Source organism: Ornithorhynchus anatinus, chromosome 5 (assembly GCF_004115215.2).
Source record: "Ornithorhynchus anatinus isolate Pmale09 chromosome 5, mOrnAna1.pri.v4, whole genome shotgun sequence".
In the NCBI taxonomy this organism is placed as follows: domain Eukaryota; kingdom Metazoa; phylum Chordata; class Mammalia; order Monotremata; family Ornithorhynchidae; genus Ornithorhynchus; species Ornithorhynchus anatinus.
This window is the reverse complement of record NC_041732.1, coordinates 81,014,321-81,039,777: the sequence shown is the minus strand read 5'-3', so window position 1 is coordinate 81,039,777 and position 25,457 is coordinate 81,014,321. Positions and strand designations below refer to the sequence as shown.

Sequence of the window (25,457 nt, the reverse complement as noted above, 5' to 3'; positions counted from 1 at the left end):
TAAGCCTGGCCTTGGCAACTGGCGAAGGGAGGAAGCAGAAGGGGCAGTATCTTTTAGCCTCTGACCATCAACATTCAATTTAGGCACAAAGAGGTGATCAAGGCAACTGTCTTCCAATTACCCCCTGATTTTCTAATCCTCAGCCTTCAGGAAGGGAAAATCTTACTCCCAGAACCAGCAATGAAGGGGGGAGGTGGGCCTCACTAGCCTTCAGGTACAAAGCCTGCCAAGAGCTAAAAACATAGAGAAGCAGGGTGGCCTAGTGTAAAGAGCACGAGTCTGGGAGTCAGAAGGACTTGGGTTCTAACCCTGGCTCTCCAATTACTTGCTTTGTGACCTCAAGCAAGTCATATAACTTCTCTGGGCCTCCATTTCCTCAACTGTAAAATGAAGAGAACAAGTATCCTCCTACTTGCTTGTTCTCCCTCTTACTTACTTGTTCTCCCTCCTACTTAAACTGTAAGCCCCATGCGGGACAGGGACTGTGTCTGACCTAATTAACTTGTACCTTCCCCAGCACTTAGGACAATGTTTGACACAGAGTATGCGCTTAACAAATACTATTAAAAAAAACCTAGGTGATGAATAGAGAGGTGGTGTTGGGGAGGGAAGTCAGAGGGCCCAGCTGGCTGGAGTTTAAATGGTGCTCAAAAGGGGTGTGGAAGTGAGAGTAATGAGAGTAAGGCTAAGACGGACCCCCTTCCTTGGGTCTCCATGACCCCCTCACTTTCCCTCTGGGTCCATCTTGTCTCAGATTTGGTCATCTTTTTCTTCCTTCTGTTACCCCAACTTTAGTCGTCCTCATGCCGCTGTGGCCCCCCGAAGTTGGGACTGGGAGGGAAAGGCCTAGCCTCAGGTGTCAATGGCTGGCCCTCTCCAATGGGACTCTGAGACCTAAACAGCAGCATTTCTGCCCCGTCCACTCAACGGCCACACCACATCTCCCTTGGATCTCTTCCAGTCAGATCCAGCTGATTCTTGGGTATCTATGGTGGAAACCTGTTGCTGATTAGATTAAATCCACAACCCAAGGGCAGACATTAATGGCTTTGCATCAACCAGCCCCCACTTTCCCAGCCACCTTCTCATCCACTACATCCTAACCTGTGCTATGCCCCTTATATGGTATTTGTTAAGCACTTACTACGTGCCAGACACTATATTAAGTACTGGGGTAGATACGAGCTAATCAGGTTGGACACAGTTCAACTCCCACGTGGGGTTCACAACCTTAATCCCCATTTGAAAATGAGGTAATTTAGCTCATTTGTTCACTGCCCTGACATTCAGTATTCTAGCCTTCAGGCCATTCCCTCTGATTAAATTGCCTTTTGTTCCCACTCCTCTTCACCAACGCATGCCCAAGCCAGCCCCGCTTCAACCCTCACCTAAAAACTCACCTATTTCATGAAGCCTTCCCAGACTAATGCTCCTTGACTACGATCCCATCAATCGCTCCAGCAACAGTCAACAATGATCTCTACACTACACACTCAGAAGTTCCTTCCTTTTATGTACTAGTTTAGTTCAGCATGTTTGCTCCTGTCTTGGGTGTTACATCTATCTCTTAGAGCCAAGGTCTCGGGAAGATTGTGCTTGAGATAAGCAAAACCAAAATAGCATTAGGCCTTTGCAAGTAGCGGCATGGGAAACAGTGTGGCCTAGAGCACGGGCCTAGGATTCAGAGGACCCGGGTTCTAATCCTGGATCCGCCACTTGTCTCCTGTGTGATCTTGGGTGAGTCACTTAACTTCTCAGTGCCTCAGTTACCTCATCTCTAAAATGGGGATTACGACTGTGAGCCTTAAGTGGGACATAGTCTATGTCCAACTTATCTTGTACCTACTCCAGCACTTAGTACAGTGCTGGGCACATAGTAAGAACTTAAAACACTATTAAAAAAAAACACCATCAAAAAAATTAACAACAACACAGCAAAGGAAAATCTTTACATGTGTAGGGTATGGAAAGGATTTTCAGTCACAGGTCAGTTTTTAGTGAACCCTGTGCAGAGATTTAAAATCTTATCACCAGTAGCCATCAATCAACAGCATTTATGGAGGCCTTCTGGGTACAGAGCACTGTATTAAGGGCTCGGAAGAATACAAAAGAACCCTCTGAGTTTCCAGTCTAGGAGGGATACAGACACTTAAATTACTTTAGGGCCTCTTAAGTATATATGACATAGAGATAAAAATTCTATAGCAGAGGTTGGGGGACTGTAAATTTGCTTAGGAGGTAGGGAAAGACTGAAGGCGCAGTTGGGAGATAGAAGGTGGGGAGATTAGAGATTATTGGGGGAAGGAGGAGATGCGAAGGACTTCAAAGAAGGAGAGATCTGTGGTCTGCCAGGTTTGAAGATGGAGGGAGGGAGCAAAATGTAAGCAGGAGGAGAGATAGAATTAGGAAAGAGAACAATCTGCCTGAGTGGAACAAAGACTGTGAGCTGGAGCATAGTGGGAGAAGAGAGCATAAATAGGAGGGATTGAGTGCTTTAAGGATCAGGGAGACACATTCAAGTCAAAGGACGTGAGGCAGACATCATACATGACATGTATACTACAGGTGTAGGCCTTGGTGACTGCCAAGGCTTTCCCCATTAGACAGTAAACAACTTGAGGTCAGAGACTGTGTTATTTTGCTGTAACCCCTTCAGCACCTAATTCAGTGCTGAATCCAAGTCCACTCGATCAATTTCCTTGACTGGTGCTTTCTGTTGCCTTCTGGCACCTTCCTCAAACTCTTCCATCTGTAAACTGGAATAATGCGCCCTTCTCTTTCTTGCTTCCTAGGGGTTCTGAGATTTGGGAGATCATATTTGAAAGGTGTTTTGAGGCTCTCCCAAGGAGGCACCATATAAAACACAGGTTTTACCATTCTCTGAGCGACACACACACATCATGAAAGTTGCAAATCCTAACAAGTGGCATCTTATATTTATTAGACATCTCCAAGGGCAGGGTTGTAGACCTTTTTTAAAGTGGGTAAACTGAGGCCCAGAATAGCTAGAGACTTACCCCAAGTCCCAAAGCTATACAGTGACTGACCTTTGTCATGCCTTGTCTGCCAGTCAATCATATTTATCGAGCATTTACTGTGTGCAGAGCACTGTACTAAGTGTTTAGGAAAATAGAGCTTAGTGGATAAAGCATGGGCCTAAGAGTCAAAAGATCATGGGTTCTAATCCAAGCTCTGCCACTTGTCTGCTGTGTGACCTTGGGAACTTCACTTCTCTCTGCTACAGTTACCTCATCTGTAAAGTAGGGATGGAGATTGTGAGCCCCACATGGGACAGGGACTGTGTCCAACTTGATTTGCTCGCATCCACCCCCAGCGCTTAGTACAGTGCCTGGCATACAGTAAGCACTTAACAAATGCTATTATTATTATTATATAACAATATAATAGACAAATTCCTGTCTCTAACAAGCTTACAGTCTAGAGGGGGAGACAGGCATTAATATAAATAAATAAATAAATAAAGCCCCTGGACATGGGAAACAGGTTCAAAGCCTGGGGTGGAGGGGGTAAAAAAGCTAGGAGGAACACTTTGGCTTAGTGGAAAGAGCCTGGGCTGGGGAGCCAGAGGGCGTGGGTTCTAATCCCGGCTCCTTCACTTGTCTGCTCTGTGACCTTGGGCAAGCCACTAAACTTCTCTGTGCCTCAGTTACCTCATCTATAAAATGGGGATTAAGACTGTAAGCCCCACGTGGGAAACCTAATTACCTTGTATCTACCCCAGCGCTTAGAATAGTGCTTGACACATAGTAAGCACTTAATAAATACCATAACTCTTCTTCTTATTATCACTTCAACTTTTCAACTCCCATCTTCAAGGGGCTCCCCTGATCAACCCAATCACTTTGCTTTCTAGCCCCTCTAAGCTCCTCTGTGCTGCCAGCTAGTCAGAGAGAGTCAACCACACAGAGGCAGGGGGATTTGTGTTCAGAACGGGCCTGCCAGGCTTTCACAGCCCTTAGGCCAGCAGAGCATTAAAGGGAATTTACTGCAGCTACAGAAGAAGAATACAGAAGCCAGGCTTTGGGGATGGGGGGAAAGAGAACAGAGAAGAAGGAAAGAGAGAAGGAAAAAAAAGAACACTGAATGGATCCTGGACAGAAAGTGAGGAGGCAGACAACTGCACCAGGTCCAAGAGCCTAGACTTTCACCCAGCTGATGGCCTAGCTCTTCAATCTAGACTGTAGGTTCATTCTGAGCAGGGAACGTGTGTTTATTCTTATACTGAATTCTCCCAAGTGCTTAGTGCAGTGCTCTGCAGACAGCGAGTGCTCAATAAATACAGTTTAATGAATAAACTTGGCTGAGCCCTTCCTTCATGGTGTTGCCTGGTGCATGCAGTAGAGGGGAAACTCTGGCCCCAAGTCCTCTGCCACAGGCTTGGAGCCATCACACCAGCTTCAAGGCGAGTCACCAAGAAGCCATTGGCACTCAAAAATCCCCACAGCAGAATCTTACCAGGGTGAATGTCCTGGAAGAGAGATTTCCAGATGGTGTACTGCAGGGGACCAGTATACTTGGAGGTGGGGAAGTCTTCATACGTGAGGTTTGTTTCATGAATCTTCCCCTTGAGCCTGGAAGGAGAATAAAGTGGATTATCTACCAGCCCCACCTTCTCCCGTCAGGCTTTGGCTTCTTGTTTCTCCACCCCAGTCACCCCATCTCCTGCCTAACATTCCTTTCCAAATTCTTCCAGTGAGTTGTTTACACCCGCTACCTCCACGACTCTCCTCCACCCACTGAAATCTGTGGCTTCCTCCTCTCCACTCCATGGAAACTGCTTGTGTGTGCTCTCTCTCTCTCTGTCTCTCTCTTAACCATGACCTCCTTGCCAAAGCCAATAATGCCTTCTCCATCTTAATCCTCCTTGAACTCTCAGATGCCTTTTGACACCATCAACCACCCATATCTCCTGGAAGCCTTATCCAACCTTGGCTTCACTAACACTGTCCTCTCCTAGTTCTCCTCCTATCCCTCTGGCCTCTCCATCTCAGTCTCTTTCAAGGACCAAGAGAAATGGAGAAGGGATAAGGTTCCAGAGGATGAGGCCAGGGTTTTGTCTACTTGCTAATTCTCTTCTCACTATTCCTGGGAGACCTTGTTCCCAGCCAGGGACTCCCTCTTGGCTTCTTACTGGCTCCCTCAAATACTAGTATGGTACATTTGGTAATTGATAAGCACTCATAGTCCCTAAGGTGAACTCTGGTCATTAATAACTAACAATGATGGATGTTCCAGGCATAATGGTCATCATAAATCCTCCAGTGAGCCCTGGGAGCAAAAGCCTCCAAGTCAGCCTCACAGCCAAGGCAGCAAGGAACTCCAGAAGCCCCTTGGTGGACTCATCTAAAGAAGTTAAGGCACCCTCTTATGCCCTCAAGCATAAGTCCTTGGAGTCCAAGTTCTCTCCCAAGCTGCTCCTGCATTCACTCAACTCCTGATTCTTCTCCCCTGTGTTATATTGACATTGCTGGCATTGCAAGAAGGGCCTTCTGAGGCCTTCAAACAGAATCAGAGAGCATAAAGGGAAACACTTCTCCAGCTGGTCCATTGGCCTTACCTTGGGGCACTTCTCTGGCCTCTTTTCCCTGGGACAAAGGTGGGCCTATACAACACACAATGGACCAGCTACACACCGAAAAATCCCTCCTGGCCTCCTGCTCGCCACCCCTCAGCCCCTCACTGTCTCGCTCGGTCCCCAACCTCACTCCACCTTCCTCACAGTTCCTCTTCGGCTCCTGGAATTTTTGAAACTAGTGGGTAGGTCACAATGGGACTCCCATATTCCCAGATTCTAAATGTTTTCTCTTTTGAAGGAGAGGACGGAGAAGACTAGGGATTGAGGAATGGGATAGAGGTAGTGAGGATAGAGAAAGCAGAGAATCTCTCAGGATTCAGGATGGGGCCAGAAACTTCCCTTCCTCCCACACAAAGCAAGCTATGAGAAGGGTGTGTTGGGAGAGCTGCAGGAGGGCCATAGGACAGACCCACTGCTGGAGGCTGGTGGTAGACCAGAGGACCAAGACTCCCCACCTACCTCTCAGACAGAGAACCAATGCCTGCCAGAAAAGCATGTCGGTCCACTTCCGCCAACCTCTCCTGCAAGATCTGGTTGCCTTCTTGAACCTTGCGCAGCTGCTGGCTGTAGCGCTGGACCTTCTGTTCGATGTCCGTCAGGGTCCGGGCCGTGTCAGCCTCCAGCTCCTCTAGCATGGCCTTCTGGCGTTCTCTCAGGAGTCGATGCAGGCGCTCGAAGGCCTCTCCGATGGTGGCTCGCAGGCTCTTGGCCGAAGACTGCAGAGAGCCACCGCGGGAAGAGTTGTGGGGTCTGCTCCCACTGGTGAGTCCATCACCCAACCCTCCCCACCCCTCACCAAGGATGACCTCAATATTCCTGGCCTACCCCAGAAGAGCCCCTGCCCTTAGTCCAAGGGCTCAGCTGCAGCCTGTCCCCCTCATCATTCCTCTGAAGTGACCCCCTTCCCGACCTTGGGCTTTAGGAGCCAGGACTAGAAGGGGGCTGATCCTTGAATTCCACCGGGGCAATGTCATCTCTCCCCTCCCCCAGGACCTTCCCTAGCTCTGTTGGCTCATCCTTAGCCCACCCACTCACTCACTCACACCCAGCCATTTACACACACTTAGAAAATCAACTTCAGGATACACCTCCCACACACATCACTAGAAGGGCCTCTCAAATTTCTCTACCAGTATCAGTAGAGGGAAAAAATATCTAGTTGCAGGTGGATCAAAGGAAGCAGGTTGCTGCTGAAAAGCATAACCTAATCCATCCCAACCAAAGGCATGAAGAAATCTGGTTTTCCCATTTCTACCAAGAGAACTGAGGAATTCCAAGCCATTTACACACACTTAGAAAATCAACTTCAGGATACACCTCCCACACACATCACTAGAAGGGCCTCTCAAATTTCTCTACCAGTATCAGTAGAGGGAAAAAATATCTAGTTGCAGGTGGATCAAAGGAAGCAGGTTGCTGCTGAAAAGCATAACCTAATCCATCCCAACCAAAGGCATGAAGAAATCTGGTTTTCCCATTTCTACCAAGAGAACTGAGGAATTCCAATGACATTCAGAACCCTGATTCATACTCCAACTCATACCCCATCATTGTCTACCTAAATAAAGCCCCTGTGAGTCTCCCCTCAACTACGTCAAATGCAAGGACTCCCTTGAATGACAGATTTTCAAAGCTAAAATCCCAAATCCCTTTCCCTGTTAATGTAAATGGCCGTGCCCCAAAAGGGCAGAGCAGGGTCTGATAGAGATCTTGGCTTCCAAGGCTGCCTGCTCTGTCTACTGTTATATTGTACTCTCCCAAGTCCTTAATACAGTACTCTGCACACAGTAAGCACTCAATGAACATGACTGACTGTCTGACTACAACCTAGCCCAAGCTAAGCGATCAATAGCCAGGGGTATGCTTGTGTGCCTGATTCAACTATCCACACTAATTTTTCTGTCCATTAACTTGGCTCAGGGCAGGCCCACGGTTGGATTCCCACAGACCAAAGTAGCAGTGATGATGTGTCTGGACTTGCTAGTGATGCCCCTCCAAACCAAAGAGTCCCCAAATCCTGTTTTTAAGTACTTTTCTTGAAATATGAGACTCTGGAATAGCATAAACATCCCCAGATTGCTCAAATTGGTCACAATGCAGTATTGGGAAGGAGGCGTCTCTGAGGGGGCTTTGTGGCTGACAAAGATGTGATGGAAAACTCCCAGCTGTATGCTCCCACACCCACACTTGTTTACATCCCCAGGTTGAACAGTTTGTTACTGAGTTAGGGTCGAATGGAAACTGCCTTTTCTGCTTAGAGGGTGGGGGTGGCTGACAGGGCTGGTTGGGGGACGGATCACCAGGCTCATGTCTCCTAACCTATTGCTGCGGACCAGAGGCTCAGCAAGAGGACAACGTGGTCTGAACCTGTGATCTGTCAAGCAACTTCTCAGGTAAATAATGTTGATTTTGTTGACAGAAAAAGATTACTTGCTTATCAATCAATCAGTGGTATTTATTGAGTGCTTATTCATTCATTATTCATTCAATCGTATTTATTGTGTGCTTACTGTGTGCAGAGCACTGTACTAAGCACTTATTGTGGGCATAGCACTGTACTGAACACCTGGGAGATGCAATTCAAAACAGTAGATCTATTTCCTGCCCACAGAGAGCTTACAAATCTAGATGGAGAGATAGACATTAAAACACATTTTTTTTCTTTTTTTATGGTATTAGTTAAGTGCTTACTATGTGTCAAGCACTTTTCAAAGTGCTGGGTAGATACAAATTAATCAGGCTGGATACATCCCTGTCCCACATGGGGCTCACAGTCTAACTAGGAGCAAGGACAGATATTGAATTCCCATTTTGCAGTTGAGGAAACTGAGGCCAAGAGAAGTTACATGACCTCCTCAAGTGGGCAAGCGGCAGAGCTGGGATTAGAAGCCAGGTCCTCTGGTTCCCAGGCCTGTGCTTTACCTACTCAATCATATTTATTAAGTGCTTACTGTGTACAGACACTGGCCATGATGCTTCCCATATATAAGTGCTGAAGGGTTGAGGGTGGGATAACTATCAAATTCTTAAAAGGTACAGATCCAAGAATATAAGTGCCACCAGAGAGCAAGGGAGTAGGGGAAATGAAGGCTTAGTCGGGGACAGCCTCTTGGAGGTTTTTGAAGATGGGGAGAGTGGTGGCCTGGCACATGTAAAAGGGAGAGAGTTCCAGGTCAGAGGGAGGATGTGGGCAAGAGGTCAGTGGTAAGATAAATGAGGTTGAGATACAGAGATTTGATTGGCATTAGAGGAATGAGCGTGTGGGCAGCAAAATAACATAGGAGCAGGGAGGGGTAGAGCTGCTTGCCTTAAAGCGCTTGGAAAGAAGTTTCAGTTTAATGGGAAGGTGGACAGGCGACCACTGGAGGTTTCTGAGGAGTGAGGAAACATGGACTGAATGATTTTTTAGAAAAATGATCCAGGCAGCAGAGTGAAGTATGGACTGGAGTTGGGAGTCTGCTGCCTGGATTATCTTTCTACAGAAACGTTCTCCCTCCAAAAAAAAACTTTGAGTGGTTGCCTAACAACCTCCGTATCAAACAAAAACTCCTCACTATTGGCTTCACAGCTCTCCATCACCTCTTCCCTGCCTATCTCACTTCCTTTCTCTCCTTCTCCAGCCCACCCTGCACACTCCACTCCTCTGGTGCTAACCTTCTCACTGTGCCTCGTTCTCACCTGTCCCGCCATCGACCCCCGGCTCTCATCCTACCTGTGACCTGGAATGCTCTCCCTCCTCAAACCATCAATCACACTTCCCTCCTTCAAAGCCCTACTGAAGGCTCACCTCCTCCAAGAAACCTTCCCAGACTAAGACCTCCTTTTCTTCAGCTCCCCCTCCCCTCTGCGTCGCCCCAACTTGCTCCCTTTGCTCTATCCCCCTCTCCCCATCTCACAGCATTTGTGCATATATGTACATATCTATAATTCTATTTATTTATATTGATGCCTGTTTACTTGTTAATAATAATGTTGGTATTTGTTAAGCGCTTACTATGTGCCGAGCACTGTTCTAAGCGCTGGGGTAGACATAGGGGAATTAGGTTGTCCCACGTGGGGCTCACAGTCTTAATCCCCATTTTACAGATGAGGGAACTGAGGCACAGAGAAGTTAAGTGACTTGCCCACAGTCACACAGCCGACAAGTGGCAGAACTGGGATTCGAACTCATGAGCCCTGACTCCAAAGCCCAAGCTCTTTCCACTGAGCTACGCTGTTGTTCTGATGTCTGTCTCAACCCTTCTAGACTGTAAGTCCAGTGTGAATAGGGAGTGTCTCTCTTTACTGCTGAATTGTATTTTCCAAGTGCTCTGCACACAGTAGTGCTCAATAAATACAATTGAATGAATTAATGAATGGGAGAGACAGAAATCGGGGGCGAGCAGTGAGGAGGCTGCTTGCAGTAGTTATGGTGGGATAGGATAACTGTTTGAATCAGTGTGGTAGCAATTTGGATGGAGAGGAAAGGGTGGATTCTAGAGAAGTCAATAAGGTAGAACATACTTAATAATATTGGTATTTGCTAAGTGCTTACTATGTGCAGAGCACTGTTCTAAGTGCTGGGGTAGATACAGGGTAATCAGGTTGTCCCATGTAAGGCTCAAAGTCTTGATCCCCGTTTTACAGATGAGGTAACTGAGGCACAGAGAAGTTAAGTGACTTGCCCACAGTCACACAGCTGACAAGCTGCAGATCCAGGATTCGAACCCATGACCTCTCTGACTCCCAAGCCCGTGCTCTTTCCACTGAGCCATGCTGCTTCTCTATTCTTCTTCTCCATCATAATCTGATTCTTCTTGATTCTCTATTCTTCTTCTCCATCATAATTTGATGATGGATTGACTACGTGCATTAAATGAATATCAAACCCCTACAGAGTGGATCTCTAACTAAACTATCTAAATGGGACAGGGGAAAGGAAGACCTAGATACGAAGCAAAACCCTCCAGAACTTTTATATTAGCTGATAAATGTCAACAGCAGACACCGTCGGGGACGCAATTCTTTGGGTTGTTCTGGTAAGCCATTGGGAGCTGCACACAAAAAATATTTGGTGTTCGTAATGAAATAATACTACTGTGACACCCATTTTATAGAAAAAAAAATATCATGTTGCTTCCACCAAAAATCCAAAACATGACTAAATCTGAAAGAGGTTTCTCCTATGCTATAAGGTGTATATAACTTACATGCCCTATTACTTAAATGCTAACCCATATACCTACCCTCTGCTCCTCCTTCCTCCTATCTGTAAATTATTTTACTGTCCATCTCATCTGCTAGATTGAAAGCTCCTTGAGGGCAGGAATCATGTCTACCAAAGCTAATGTACTACCCAAGTGCTTAGTATAATCAACACTCAATAAATACCCCAATTGATCAACTGACTCTACTGCAACTCTCCCAATAGCTTAATATAGTGCACCATACATAGCAAGTGCTCAGTAAATGCTCTCGATCAATTGATCGTATTTTCACTTTTACTGGAAACAGCGGTGGGCTGGACCTCAACCAACACTGAAAGGCAGCCCAAGGCAACGAAGGACAGAACGTAGAGGGAAGGTCCCAGGTCTACAAACTGCCAAAGAAAAGCCAGAAAAGGTTGGGAGGGAGAAAAGAGGTCTCAAACCTATTGCTTCCAGCCAGCAAGGGTCATGCCAGGATGCGGCAAGAGTACTATCTCAAACACTTAGTACAGTGCTCAGCACACAGTAAGCACTCAATAAATATGATTAACTGACTGACTGGCTGCTGTTATTATTATGAGGGCAGGAAGAAACCGGCCAAATTGCGAATCCCCATCCCCAAAATGAGGCTGAGGCCCGAGACTCTATCCCCAGAAAAAGAGTCAAGAGGTCAATGATGTGGACCTGCTCTATGCCAGGCAATCCCCTGGGGCAAAAAAAAAGCTGGTCAATGGATTCCCTCTAACCCTCCTCTTACAACTTCTAACAGCTAGAGGAACGAGGGTTCAGCAGCCATAATTACAGCCGGTGCTGTTCCCCCAAAAAGCAAGGATGGCGCCTCTTCAAATCTAGTCGAGTGTTGGGTCGGATTGGGTCACCTCGGGCCCGGGGTTCGGGTCGGGGTGGGGCCTGGTCGAAACTTTTCAGCCCACAGAGGTTCTCCTTTTACAGACTCATTGTGGGTGTAGAAGGGAAGCAATTGGCTAGGCATTCCTATTTCCCCATGTGCAAAGTGGGGTTCATTCTATATCCGTCCCCACCCACCCAGTGAAGATACTAGGTGAGATAAGTGAGATAATGCCTGAGCTCTCTAGAGACAAGTTATCAGCTTCACCTTCCAGACAGGAAGACTGAGGGGAAATAGGATGTGGTTTGGGCCCAGGGCACAGCGCCAGTCAGACCTGCAGACTCCCTGTCCTTTGTGCATTCTTCCTGACCACCTTGCCCCTAGGGTGCGGTAATAACTATCCTACTGAGAAGTCCTAACTTGCAATTATTGCCTGTCTAATACACAGCACTCCACCCTTTCAGTCCCATCCTGGCACAAGGGGGCAACACCCAAGAAAGCAGCCTCTAGATGTTGAGGGGTCACCCATCTACCCTGGATCTCTTGGTCGTTTCCAGGCCTGGCAGCAGGGAGACCGGATGACCACTCAGATCAGTTCAGGAGCCCAGAAAATGGATGGCACACTGGGGCAGGGTGTGCTAAAACCAGGTTGAAGGGAGCTGCTTAAGGAATTTTTCAATTCTTTTTCTCCGCTGAGGCCTGCTGGGGGGATGGGGAGAGGGGGTGTACCTCTTCTGGCCCACTTAGGAGCTTCTGCAACAGTAGCCTCTGTGATTCTCTCTTTTCCTCAAGGAGTCCTCGTCCAGCTTGGGCAGGTGGACGATACTCCCTCTCCCTCCTGCGTCACTTATGCACTTGGATCTGTACACTTGATATTCACCCCACCCTCGGCCCCATAGCACTTATATAAATACCCTTAATTTATTTATATTAATGATGTCTGTCTCCCCACCTAGACTGTAAGCATGTGGCGGCAGAGAATGTGTCTACCTACTCTGTTGTATTGTACTCTCTCAAGGGCTTACTACTGTCCTCTGTACACAATGCCCTCCCTCCTCAAATCCACCAGTCACTCTTCCCTCCTTCAAAGCTCTACTGAAGGCATGCCTCCTCCAGGAGGCCTTCCCAGTCTAAGCCCCCTCTTCCTCAGCTCCCCTTCTCTTCCATGTCACCTTGGCTTGCTCCCTTTGCTCTTCCACCGCCCCGCCCCACAGCACTTATGTATATATGCATATATCTATAATTCTGTTTATTTATATTGATGCCTGTTTACTTGTTTTGATGTCTGTTTCCCCTCCTCTAGACTGTAAGCCCACCGTGGGCAGGGATTGTCTGTCTTTATGACTGTATTGGACTTTCCAACCATCGAGTATAGTGCTCTGCAAACAGTAAGCGTTCAATAAATTCGACTGAATGAATGAATGAAAAGCACTCAATAATACCATTGACTGTGTGAAACTGAACAAGAAAGTTCTGTCTGAAGGAGGAAAGAGACTGTTTCTCCATCCCCTCAAGAATCATTCCCATCTTCTAGCCTCTGCTCACCACTATCTGAGACCCAGGCAGTAGGCAGCCCATTGCTTTGTGCTTTCTCTTCCCCTTTCTTTATTCCCTGCCTGATTTAGGCTGAGCTTCTGAACCCCCAATCTGACTTTGTGCATCACAGTGAGCCCAGCGCATACGAAAGCTGAGCAAAGCCTCCAAGGGGACTCTTCAGGTTCTGACACAGTTATACGAAAAAACGATCCTACTGAACTGGGGGTCGATTTCAAAACTTGGGTGCTGACAGGCAAATTAAGTGACAGAATTGAGGACCACCAAGGATATTCTGGCCAAACTAAAAGGGTGGGCATTCAGAAGGAAAAAAAAACCTAACAAGGCACTTGGAAAACTCTGTCAGGAACTCAAGCCCTGAGACCAGGCTTGGGCTTGGTCTTGGAAGGCTTGGTGGGCTACAGAACAATGCAAGGCACATTTCCAGGCGCTTAACAAATACCTCATTATTATTATCCTGGAAGGATTCTGAAGTTCCTTATGGGCAAAAAATGTATATCCCAAGCGCTTAGTTCAGTGTTCTGCACATAGTAAGCACTCGATAAATACAATTGATTGACTGATTAAAGCCAGCAGGAAAAACCCACGGGGTCTAGTATTCTGATGGCTATGAAACAGCTGGGGTTAGGATGATCTCCAAACCAGAAAAGCAGCAGACTCCTATAATACTCTACCTGCTAAAGGTCCTTACTGTCATTCTGGGCTCACCAAGACAAAAGGGGGGGATCTGCATTCATTCAGCTCCCAGAATCCTCCAAGAGAGAGTCTTTTCTGCTCAGAAAATGCAAATTGAGCCAAGAAAGGGTTTGGCCTTTCACCTTCCCCCAGGAATAAGGAGGAAGAAAGAGTTTGCGAGAGATTGCTTGGAAGGAAAAAAAATGCAAACAGAAAAAACCAAGTTAGTTACCAGGTGAAATTTGACCTCGCAAAACCACTGAAGGAAAGTCAAAGGCATTTCTTAAATAAACATTACTGCTGAGGCAGGAAACTGGGCTGGGGAAACAGCGGGGGGCTCGGAGGCCCTCAAGTCCCCAAGAGGAACAGGCGGATGAACAGGAATGTGGTGGAGAACCAAGCAGAGAAGGGAGAAGGCCAGGAGCTGAGCAACAGTAAAAGGGAGAACTTAGGAGGGACCGTGGAGGAAGGAGTCAGGCAGATAGGATGGGGGGAAGACATGGAGGTGGGAGAAAACCTACTCTCCAAGGTCAGGAGTCCTAGAGGTCAGGCCAACTACAGATACTTCTGATTCTCTAATGCACCTCACTGGCTCTGGCCTAGTCACTTCTGAGCCCAACTCCTCAGAAGCGTCAGCCAGTTTGGCAGGGCCGACCACAGAACAGGTGGCAAAAGTTCGTTGTGAGCAGGGAATGTGTCTGTTGTATGCTCCCAAGCGCTTAGTACAGTGCCCTGCACACAGTAAGTGCTCAATATAACTGCTTGATTGAAGAGGCACCTAATGACAACAAACTAAACGTGTCCAAAACAGAATGCCCTATCTTCCCACCTAAATCCTGTCCTCCCCATCACTGTAGATAGTACCACTATCCTCCCTATTTTATAAGCCCATAACCTTGGCATTATTTTTTGTCCACTCATCTCTCTCGTTACAACCCACATATTCCATCTGTCACCAAATCCTGTTGGTTCTGCCTTAACAACATCACTAAAATCCACCCTTTCTTCTCCATCCAAACTGCTACCAGATTGATCCAAGCACTTATCCCACCTTGACTCAGTAGTCAGCTGCCTTCTCGCTGGCCTCCCCGTCTCAATACTTCACTCTGCTTACCCAAATCAGTTTTCTAAAAAAAGTTCAGTACATGTTTCCCTACTCCTCAAGAACTTCCAGGGGTTGCCCACCCACCCACACATCAAGCAGAAACTCCTTACCATTGGCATTAAAGCATTCAATCACTTGCCTTCCCTACCTCACCATTCCCTTACTACAGCCCAGCCCACACATTTCATTCTTCTAGCAGCAGCTTACTCGCTATGCCTGTCTCATCTATCTCAGCGCCAACCCTTACTCCATATCCTCTGACCTGGAACTCCCTTCCTCCTCCACATATGCCAGACCACCAGTCTCCTCTCCTTCACAGTCTTATTAAGGGCACACCTCTTCCAAGAGGCCTTCCCCAATTAAGTCCTATTTACCCCTACACCCTCTTCCTTCTGTGCCATCTACACACTTGGATCTGTACTCTTTGGACACTTGATATTCACCCCCACCCTCAACCCCACAGCCTTATGCATATATCCATTACTTAAGTATTTATATTAATGTCTGTCTCCCACCTCTAGACTGTAAGCTCGATAATAATAATGATATTTGTTACATGCCTACTATTTGCCAAGCACTGTTCTAAGCACTGGGGTAGATACAAGGTTATCAGGTTGGACACAGTCCTTGTCCCACGTGAGGCCCACAGTCTTAATCCCCAATTTACAGATGAGGTAACTGAGGCACAGAGAAGTTAAGTGACTTGCCCAAGGTCACACAGCAGACAAGTGGGAGAGCCGGGATTAGAAACCAGGTCTTTTTGACTCCCAGGCCCGTGCTCTAGTCCCTAGGCCAAGCGACTTCGATGTGGGCAGGGAACGTGTCTACCAACTCTGTTGTACTGTACTCTCCCAAGCACTTAGAGCAGTGCTCCGCACACAGTAAACACTCAATAAATACCACTGATTGATTTAATGGTGCCAAGGGAGATGTAGGAAAACGATGAGGGGCAGCTTGCTGCTGACTGCCTCCTCATTTTCTTTGGTGTTGAGACACTTCTTACCCTTCATGACTCTAAAGCCCCTCCCTGCAAACGGACTCTGATGTGACCCCCATTCCTTACACCTCTCTGACAATGTCATCTACTCTAGGCTGGCACCACCCCCGCCATCTGGAAGCCTTCAGCACACATTGCTCATGTTCTTATTCTCCATCCCATCCCATCTCTCACTCCCAACCTCTGCCATTCAACACCCACGACCATAATCTTTTAAACACCCTGACCCCCAATTCCCTGCTCTCCTGGACCACCGACTGCCATTACCAGCCCCCATCAGCTCACCAGCTGGACCACACTTTTGCGCTCATATTACAACACTCTTCTACCCTCTAGACCAAACACCATATACTCCGCCTCCCCCTCTGAGCTCATTCTAATTTATCAACTCATCAATAGCTGATTGAGGTCTCCTGTGTGCAGAGCATTGTACCAATTGCTTGAGAAAGAGCAACAGGTAGCAGACATGATCCTGGCTCTCCAAGAGTTTCCACCCTAGCAGGGGAGACAGACAGTGAAGTAACTTGGGGATAGGAGGAAGAAGTTGATATGTGGCACAAGTAATCTTTAAATAGCAAGGTGTAAAAAGGGACAGGATGGAAGTGCTTCAGGTGGTTGTGAAAACACAAGTGCATAGTTTGTGATACAAATGCTGAAGTCAGTCAATTGTATTTATTGAGCACTTACTGTGTGCTGAGCACTGTACTAAGTGTTTGAGAGAGTAATAATAATAATAATTGTGGTATTTGTTAAGCACTTATTATGTGCCAAGCACCATACTAAGCAATGGGCTGAATATAAGTAAATTGTGTTGGACAAACTCCTTGATCCTCAAGGAGCTCCCAGTTTTAATCCCCATTTTACAGTTGAGATAACTGAGGTACAGAGAAGTGAAGTAACTTGCCCAAGGCCACACAGGAGACAAATGGCTTAGAGTACCATAAAACAATATAACAGACACAGTTTGGGGCTATATCTTGGAGAGAAGACTCTTGGAGGAGATGAGATTTCAGATGGGCTTTGAAGATGGAGAGGGCTGAGGTCTGACAGATTACAACGGGGAAAGAGTTCCTGGCCGAGGGAGGAGCATGAGGTGGGAGAGATGACAATGAGGCATAACAGTTAGTCGGTTAGCTTGAGGGGAACAGAGGCCAAGCTGAGGTGGAGTGGAGGAAGACGGTGGATATATAGGAAGAAAGCTGATGGAATGGCTGGCAGCCAGGGATCAGGAGTTTCTGTTGGCTCTCACCCCTCTCCTTCTGAGCCTACTCTACCCTCCCTTCATGATCTTCATCCTCCAATCCCAACCATTTCTCCCAAACTGCTGCTCTTGGGACTCAGGGTCAGCTCCCTGCCCACATAATTCCTCCAGATTCCCTTGCCCCCCAACTGCCCATCCCACAAGGCCCACCAACACCGCAGGCTTGGATCATTCCCACCATCCACCTTCTTGGTTCATCTATCTATGCGGCTGAGTGCCTCTGGAGAGAATCCAAAAAAGAAGGTGACCTGATTCACTACAAATTACCACTCTGGCGTTCTGGCTCAGCATGATATACTGCCAGGCTATGTCCTTCTGACTTCTCATTGGCCCCCCTCCTTGTCGTTTGACAGAACTTATTGAGCATTACTGAATTCAGAGTCCCAGGCTATATGCTGCCCATAGCCATCCTGCCTGTTTCAAATCTTTGATTCTCTTTCAAACTCTCTAGTCGTTTGACATTTCAGCTTGTCTAACAGTTGGTGACCTCTCATTTCTCAGAGATCAAGATACAAAAGCTGACTCTGTGCTGAGGGCTGGGATAGATAAAAGATCATCAACAGTCTTATCTGAGTCACTACTGGGATGTCAAGGAGGGAATCCAAACATGGTTCCTCCATGCATCCTGACTCTACAATCAGCGATCAAAATACAGGTCTTGTCTGGCCCAGTAATGGTTTATGTCCTTTAAGATCATCAGGCATGAATTCCCCTACATAGAGCCACCTTCTACTTCTCGGGAAAAGGTCATGAGGCTCCCAGTTCCTGGCTCTTTCCAGTAGGCCATGCTGGCTCTCTTCCCCATTCTGAAAATTTTCATTTAGTCCCCCTGTAAATTTCTTAAAACATGCTGCCCTAGTACTAGTAGTAATGGTATCTAGTGAGGGCGTGCTTTGTACTAAGCTCTTTCTCAAGTCCTGGGATGGGTGCAAAACAAGTGAATCTGAACACAACCCTGTCCCGCATGGTACCCATAATCTCAGTGCAGGAGGGAAAAGACTTAGAAAAGATAAATATATTCTAGGTCGGGCCCAGAAAATAGGGGCACTTAGAAAACAAGAATCAAAAGCAAGAGGAATAGAAAAGAATAAGAACAAATAAGTAGTCCTTGGAAGGGGACAGTCCTGATGACCTTCCCCGATGCAGGGAGTCCTTGGTTTCAGATTTCATAGCACCCCCCGCCAACATTCTACAATTTCCATTGGCTCCAAATTGGCAGAACCCCCATGTCTCCGGACCCCTAGCTCCCACTGGGATTAGGGTTGAGCTCCTGAAATGACTGACAGGCAGAGCGGGGCTGTTTGGGGCCCTCAAAGACAGGTGCAAAGTTCAGAGCTCATGATGGAGCAGAGCTTCTGAGTTCACAGAGCCACAGAATATATTTTCTTTTTGCTATTTCTACCAATCAATCGTATTTATTGAGCACTTACTATGTGCAGAGCACTGTACCTAGCATGTGGAAGAGCACAATACAACAGAATTAAGCAGAAACATTCCCTGCCCACAACGAGCTTACTCTTTCCAGGCAGTATGGACTGTTTTCTACATTTCCCCTCTAACAAGTCTCTCCACAGCCAGCTAGATTTTGTTCCCACTACTTTGAATGAAACTGTTCTCAGTGAAGTCACCAGTGGACACCTACTGCCTAAATCCAAAGTTCTCTTCTGTGCTCTCTTCCTCCTGGACTCTTCTCCTGCTGCCTTTGACACTGCCTCTTCTCTTGCAAAATGTTTCTGGCCTTGGTGTCAAAGACAGTGTACTTTCCTGGAACTCCGCCTCTCTCTCTGATCTGCCAGAACTTCTGTTTCTTCCCACTCTTTGACTATGAGTCAGTCTTGGAGCTCTCTGCTCTTCTCAATTCGCTATTCACTCTCTTGGTGGGGTGAGGGAGCAATCTGCTTTCAAGGATTCAGGGGAGGACTCTCCTGCTCTGAACTTTCACCTTTTCTTCATTTCCAGGAGGGAAGGCTCTACCAGCACTTAGGATCGAGCATGTCCGAAAGTGAACTTGCCATTTCCCCTCCCAAATTCTCCCTTTCACCCAACTTTCCCATCACTGTCATCAGCACAACTGTCCTCCAGTCCTTCAGAATCACAAGAATCCTCTTTGACTTTTCCTTCTCAACTGTCCCCAGCACCACCAATCTATTCATCAACTCCAACCTCCTCCTCCTCAGCATTATTTCATGCATTCACATCTTTTTTTCTCTAACCCTCAGCCTTTGCCTTGATGTCGCCCTTATCCACCTCACTTCTAATTTACAGGAAAAGATTTATGTGTGGTCTCCCTTCATCCAACTTCTCCCCACTCCAGCAAGAATCACCACCTCTTTCCATTTGTTCCTGTTATTTCTGGGCTCCGAAGTCTTCACTGGTTCTCAATTGATGTTCACATCAATAAAGGTTTTGCCTACCTTTCCCATTTACTTGCCACCGACAGCTCTCCACACCAGATGCGCAAAGGTTGCTTATCTTCTCCCTGCCCTGCCATCCTGGTCTACTGCATCTGAGTCACTGCACAAATCTCTCTGGAATGGGCTCCTTTTTTTGCCAAGTTGATTTCATCCCATTCTTCACAACTAACTCTACCTAAAAACTCACCTTCTTCAAGAAGTTTTCCCAGATTCAGTCCTCTTGACTTCAGCCCCTCCAGCTCCCCAACAGAACTTATTTATTATCTAACTCTGAAACTAATTATTGATATTCTCATGAGTCTTTGTCACTTGATTATGTTTTTCATTATAAATGCAAAGTCAGGGATTGTTCCTTAACTATCCACAGAGTTTTGCACCTGAAGTGTGGTCAGTAGGAACTGGTGTCTGAAATTCCAATTCTCACAACATCCAACCCTCACCTCTATGCCTTTCCAGACATAACTCAGATCCGCTGGTTGCCGGCTAGATCATTTCTGCTCAGATGGAGAACTCAAAACAGTTCAGAGAATTGAAGAAACTTAACAGGAAACAAAGCTCAAGTAACTTTGTCTCCCATCACAGAGAAGCAATATGGAGACAGGCAAACTGCAGTGGAACTGACATCCTCCTGCTATGAGGTAACAATTCTTTCTCTATCTGCCAAAGGGGAGTCAAGGATGTTTGTTCTCCACCCAATATATCAAGGTGAGTTTCACCTTGCCTCTCCCTCCCAAACCACACAATTGGAAACCAAGGCCAGATACCAGAAATGATGAATGGCCCCAAGCCCTTGTAGCCTTAGATTCTAGTCTTACAGAAAAGTTCAGACTTCAAGAATAGAACAAGGCCTTCCAAGCTTAGCAACTCCAAAATTTCCCTATTGCCCCCACCGTCCCAGTTCTTTTTTCTCTAGAAGACAGGAAGCCGACATTAAGAGCTTCCCCAAACTCCAAGAGTGATCTGGTTTCCCTACCTCAAGCTGGGCAAAAACAAGTGACACAGCATTACTGTCAGCTAAGAGTCACCTTAGGGTCCCTGCACGATCCCAAGAGATGCAGAAAGTAGTAATAGTAATGCAGTTCTCTAGACTGTAAGCTCGTTGTGGGCAGGGAATGTGTTTATTGTTGTATTGTACTCTCCCAAGCACTAAGTACAGTGCTCTGTGCACAGTAAGCACTCAATAGATATGACTAAATGAAGGAATGAATAGTAATAGTAAGTGCATACTATATGCAGAGCACTGTACTAAGTTCTGGGAGAGAATACACAGTGGGACTTGTCCCATGCTCAAATAACACTGATTCTTCATGTAGTCACTTGGACTTTAATCAGTGGTATTTACTGAGTGCTTATTGTGTGCAAAGCAGTATAGTAAGGGCTTGGGAGAGTAGACACTGTCCCTGTCTCTCAGGGGGACTCACAATCAGTAGTGAGGTAGTTTACAACACTGGACCTCCACGGCACACAGTGACCACAGTGGCGGGCCCCCTCCCCAACGGGCAGGAGTTCGGACCCCCAGACACTCCATGCTTACTTACCTTTGTCTCCGCCAGCTGGCGTTTGAGGAGCTGCAGGGCTTCGGTGTGTCCCCGCTCGCTGTCCTGGAGGGCCTGCAGCTGCTCCTTGAGCTCCCTCTAGAACAAAGCCAGAACAGGGCTATTAGAACCTTACAAAGAGGAATGAGCAGGCACTGACTGAGGGCTTGGGGAGCTCAGACAGCAGCTGGGCTTTTGGCAGGAGTCACTGGCAGCTCAGGAGATGGTCCCCAACTCCAAGGGGTCAGCCTCTGGACCCTCCTTCCAACTTGTTGCCAACCCATTTGGGTTGGTATTGCTGCTTGGCGATGTGCTGTTGTTTTGAGGTGGTCAGAGCCTGATGGGCAGAGCCCTGAGGGAGAGTCCTTCTGCTGTGGTCCAGACAAGATGGTATGCCATGGCTAAGTAGTCAGGAGCCCTGGTGTGCTGTCTGATTGTCTCACATTTACCGCGGCCTTTAGGACCATGCTTTAGCATATAATAGGCACTTCATACACATAATAATTAGAGTAAGAGTAAAATTGGACTACAAAATGGGAGACAGCCAAATTCTTCTTCCCAGGATGGGATGATTTGCTGGCAGAACTCAGCCTCCTGATCCCCCCAGAGAATGCTGTTGAGGAGCTGCTTGACCAGCAGACACGGGGCCTCTTTTGGAGAGGATGGGGGTTCTGCTCTCCAATCAATCAATCACTGGTATTTATTGAACACTGCCTAAGTGCAGAACAATAATAATAATGATTATGGTATTTGTTATGAGCTTACTGTGTGCCGGGCATTGTGACTGCTGGGGTGAACACAAGCAAATCAGGTTGGACACAGTCCCTGTCCCACGTGGGGATCACAATCTCAATCCCCATTTTCCAGATGAGGTAACTGAGGTTCAGAGAAGCAAAGTGACTTGCCCAAGGTCACACAGCAGACAAGTGGAGGACTTGGGATTGTGCACTGTAATAAATGCTTGGGAAAGTACAATACACTAAAATCATCTGCTCCAGAAGCAGACAATGGAACTGGAAAAGACAAAAACAATGAAGAAGCTTCAGTAGGACACCAAGACAGACACGTAGCCCACACAAATGTACCAATCCATCATGGGAAACACATTCACGATCAAAGGAGCCTGAAGGAGTGCCTGGAAGAGGCCAGAGCCAGGTGGGTGTCAGGTGGGACTGGCCTCACAGACAATGTGGTCCATGTCAGGAGATCAAAAACAGGGAGGGCTCTGGACAAATCTGGGTCTCAGAAAAGTGGATTTCTAGGAAAAAGACACTGTGTTGAAGCAGCGTGGCTCAGTGGAAAGAGCACGGGCTTTGGAGTCAGCGGGCATGGGTTCGGATCCTGGCTCTGCCACTTGTCAGCTGTGTGACTGTGGGCAAGTCACAACTTCTCTGGGCCTCAGTTACCTCATCTGTAAAATGGGGATTAAGACTGTGAGCCCCACGTGGGACAACCTGATTCCCCTGTGTTTACCCCAGCGCTTAGAACAGTGCTCTGCACATAGTAAGCGCTTAACAAATACCAATATTATTACGTTCCACCTTCGACCCCAAGCTGAAGACTGTCCCCAACAGCTGTCCAGTTTGACAGGCAACGCATCCTTAAGCAGCGCCAACCAACCTCAGGCTCCCTTGGGGAAAAGCGGCTCCCAACCAAAATTAAAATCAATTTCTAGTAAAAGAGGAGCTTGAGTTAAGGATAGTTCTTATTAGCTGGGGCAAATGCTCCCTAATTCTACTATTGCCCGCTCCTTGCAGCTCTGCCAGCCTGAGCCTGAGGGAAGGAGAGCATCAAGTGCATCTCTTAAATGACGACCACAGAGACAAAGCCTAAAGGGCAAAAGCAGCAGTGGTAAAAATAAAAACCCCAAAAAGTGCAAATGCACACGCGCACACACACACCCACATACACACATTCTTAGTGCATGAGGCCCAGGCTTTAAAAGTTCGTAGCACACATCATCAGTAGAATAATTCAGTCTTTTTAGCAGACCATCTATGACCTTCAGAGTCCTACCAGAGTTTGTGTCCCTCTTCCACACTGCAAGGTTCCAAAAATGTTTTTGGTGGGCAGAGCAACATCAGGACCCTTCTCTAATCCTCCCACTGAGGCATCCGTTCACTTATCTCCCTTGTCAGGAGGTACCTGCGGGTTCTTCAAAGAGCCTCCTGAAATCGGGATAGGGGCTATTATCATGCTTCACTCCAGAACGTTCTCAAAAACAGCTGGCACAGAACCAAGTGGGAAAACACCTCAACTTTAAGAACATCTTGTAGATATCTATTGTCCAGGAAGCTTCATGCCAGTTGCTAAGCTTGACAGACAAGCAAAGCCTGCTTGTTAGCCTAAGTAGCCTGCTTGGGACCGGGCAAGGCTAAGTCATAAAACATCCCATCCCACACTTGAGGAAGATAAGATGGAAACTCTCCTGGGACCAGGTCAGGCAGGGTTAGAAGCTTGAAGGCTGGGGTGGCAGAGAGAAGTGAGGTGACACAAGGAGGCTGGGGGTGGGGAGTTGCGGGGTGGAGGAAAGAGTCGGAGGGATGGACTTTCTTCTGTTCGCGTGCACTTATATAAGGCTGCAAGTATGATGCAAAGACAGTCTGAGGAAAATCTAATCCACACCTTGCAACTCACTTCTGTTTGGTCCAAGGAAAGAAACTGGGTTGGGCCTCTTGAATATTAGTGGGGAGACACTGAGGGCCTTGGTCACCCCTTAAGCAAACACCCATCCTGACGCACAAGGGACTTCCTAAGGAGCCAGGGCCTCTCCATTAATTCAGGGCCTTGACCCAATTTCGGTCCAAGGCCTCCACCCTTATGTCCTCTCAGTCTCCACTCCCTGTAATTATGCGGCTCTCCTCATCAACAGCCACTACTGACCTTCCCCAACGACTGTCCAGCTTGATAGGCAATGGATCCTTAAACAGGGCCAAAAAGCCCTGGGCTCCCTAATCAATTTCTGGGAGAAGAGGGCTTGTTTTAAGGAGAGCTCTTATTAGGTGGGGCAGATGCTCCCTAATTCTCCTATTGCCCACTCCTCGCAGCTCTGCCAGCCTGAACCTGAGGGAAAGAGGGGAGGAAGGGCCAAAAGCACTTTCATCAACATGCTGCAGCTGGTTGTCAGCTAACAGTTCTCGGAATAGCTTGCAGACAGGCAATGGGGTGGTGGTGGGATTCGAGCCAGAGTTAACAAGAGCCCGTTCCCTTCTCCACATCTTTCCCTGGGTGCTTATGCCCAGCCTTTGGCTCCCCTAGGGCTCCTGCTTCCGAGAACCTTAGCGTGATTCAGCTCACACCTTGACAAAGAGGATCCCGGTCTTGTTCCCATCAAGCCAACCGCTCTCGGGTACTGTGTTGCAGCTCACCAGACTTCTCCCCCTTTGCTGACAGATCTCCACAGCCCCATGAGAAGCAGTGTAACCTACTGAAAAGAGTATTGGGCTCGGGAGTCAGGGGACCTGGGTTCTAATTCCAGCTCCTCTACTTGCCTGCTGTGTGAACTTGGACTTATCTGTACCCCAGTTTCCTCACCTGTAAAATGGGGATGAAATGCCTGGTTTCCCCGCACCTTAAACTGTGAGCCTCGTGTGACAGGAACTCTGCCCAACCTGATTCCTTTGTATCTATCCCAGGGCTTGATACAGTGAGGCACATTGCAAATGCTTAACAAATGCAGTTATTATTACTATTATCATCATCATTGATAATATCATCAGTAACCCTGCCTGGGAAGGTCAGCCAGATCAGCATGCCTGAAAATGAATAGAATCATTATTATCATGGTATTTATTAAGCACTTCCTATGGGTCAAAACACTATTCTTAGCATTGGGGGAAGAGAAAGATCACTGGATCTGTTACAGACCCTGTTCCACCCAGTGCTCACAATCAAAGAGATGGGAAGAGCAAGTATCTTAACCCCATTTTAAAGGTGAAAAAAACCGAGGCTCAGAGAGGATAAGTGACTTGCCCAAGGTCACACAGCAGGTCAGTGGCAGAATTGGGACTCACTCCCAGTCCCATGCTCTTTCCAACAGTCCACGCTGCCTGATGAGCCGCTCTGCCAGAAAGTCAGCCTGTACACAAGAATTGCTCAGTGGGATCAATCAATCAGGTTGATCAATCAATCACTGGTATTTACTGAGAGCTTACAGTGTGTGAAGCACTATACTATCAGACCTACCCTCCCCACATAGTTTGTTCGGGGTTCTTCTTGCAGAAAGAAGGATATTCTAGGCAGGAGAGAGTCCTGGTTGTTTTTCCATCAGAGGGTGGAGGGAGTGTG

General features: G+C 47.3%; 1 protein-coding gene across 1 annotated transcript in view; it reads right to left on the bottom strand.

Annotated features, from left to right (window-relative positions):
• TRIM62 (tripartite motif containing 62) overlaps window positions 1-25,457 on the bottom strand; it is a 46,493-nt gene that overhangs the window by 11,434 nt on the left and 9,602 nt on the right. The window contains exons 2-4 of the mRNA XM_029066219.2: window positions 21,174-21,269; window positions 6,056-6,312; window positions 4,477-4,592 (exon numbers count right to left, since the gene is read on the bottom strand). Coding sequence (XP_028922052.1) covers window positions 4,477-4,592; window positions 6,056-6,312; window positions 21,174-21,269 — 469 coding nt within the window. The remainder of the gene's footprint in view (window positions 1-4,476; window positions 4,593-6,055; window positions 6,313-21,173; window positions 21,270-25,457) is intronic.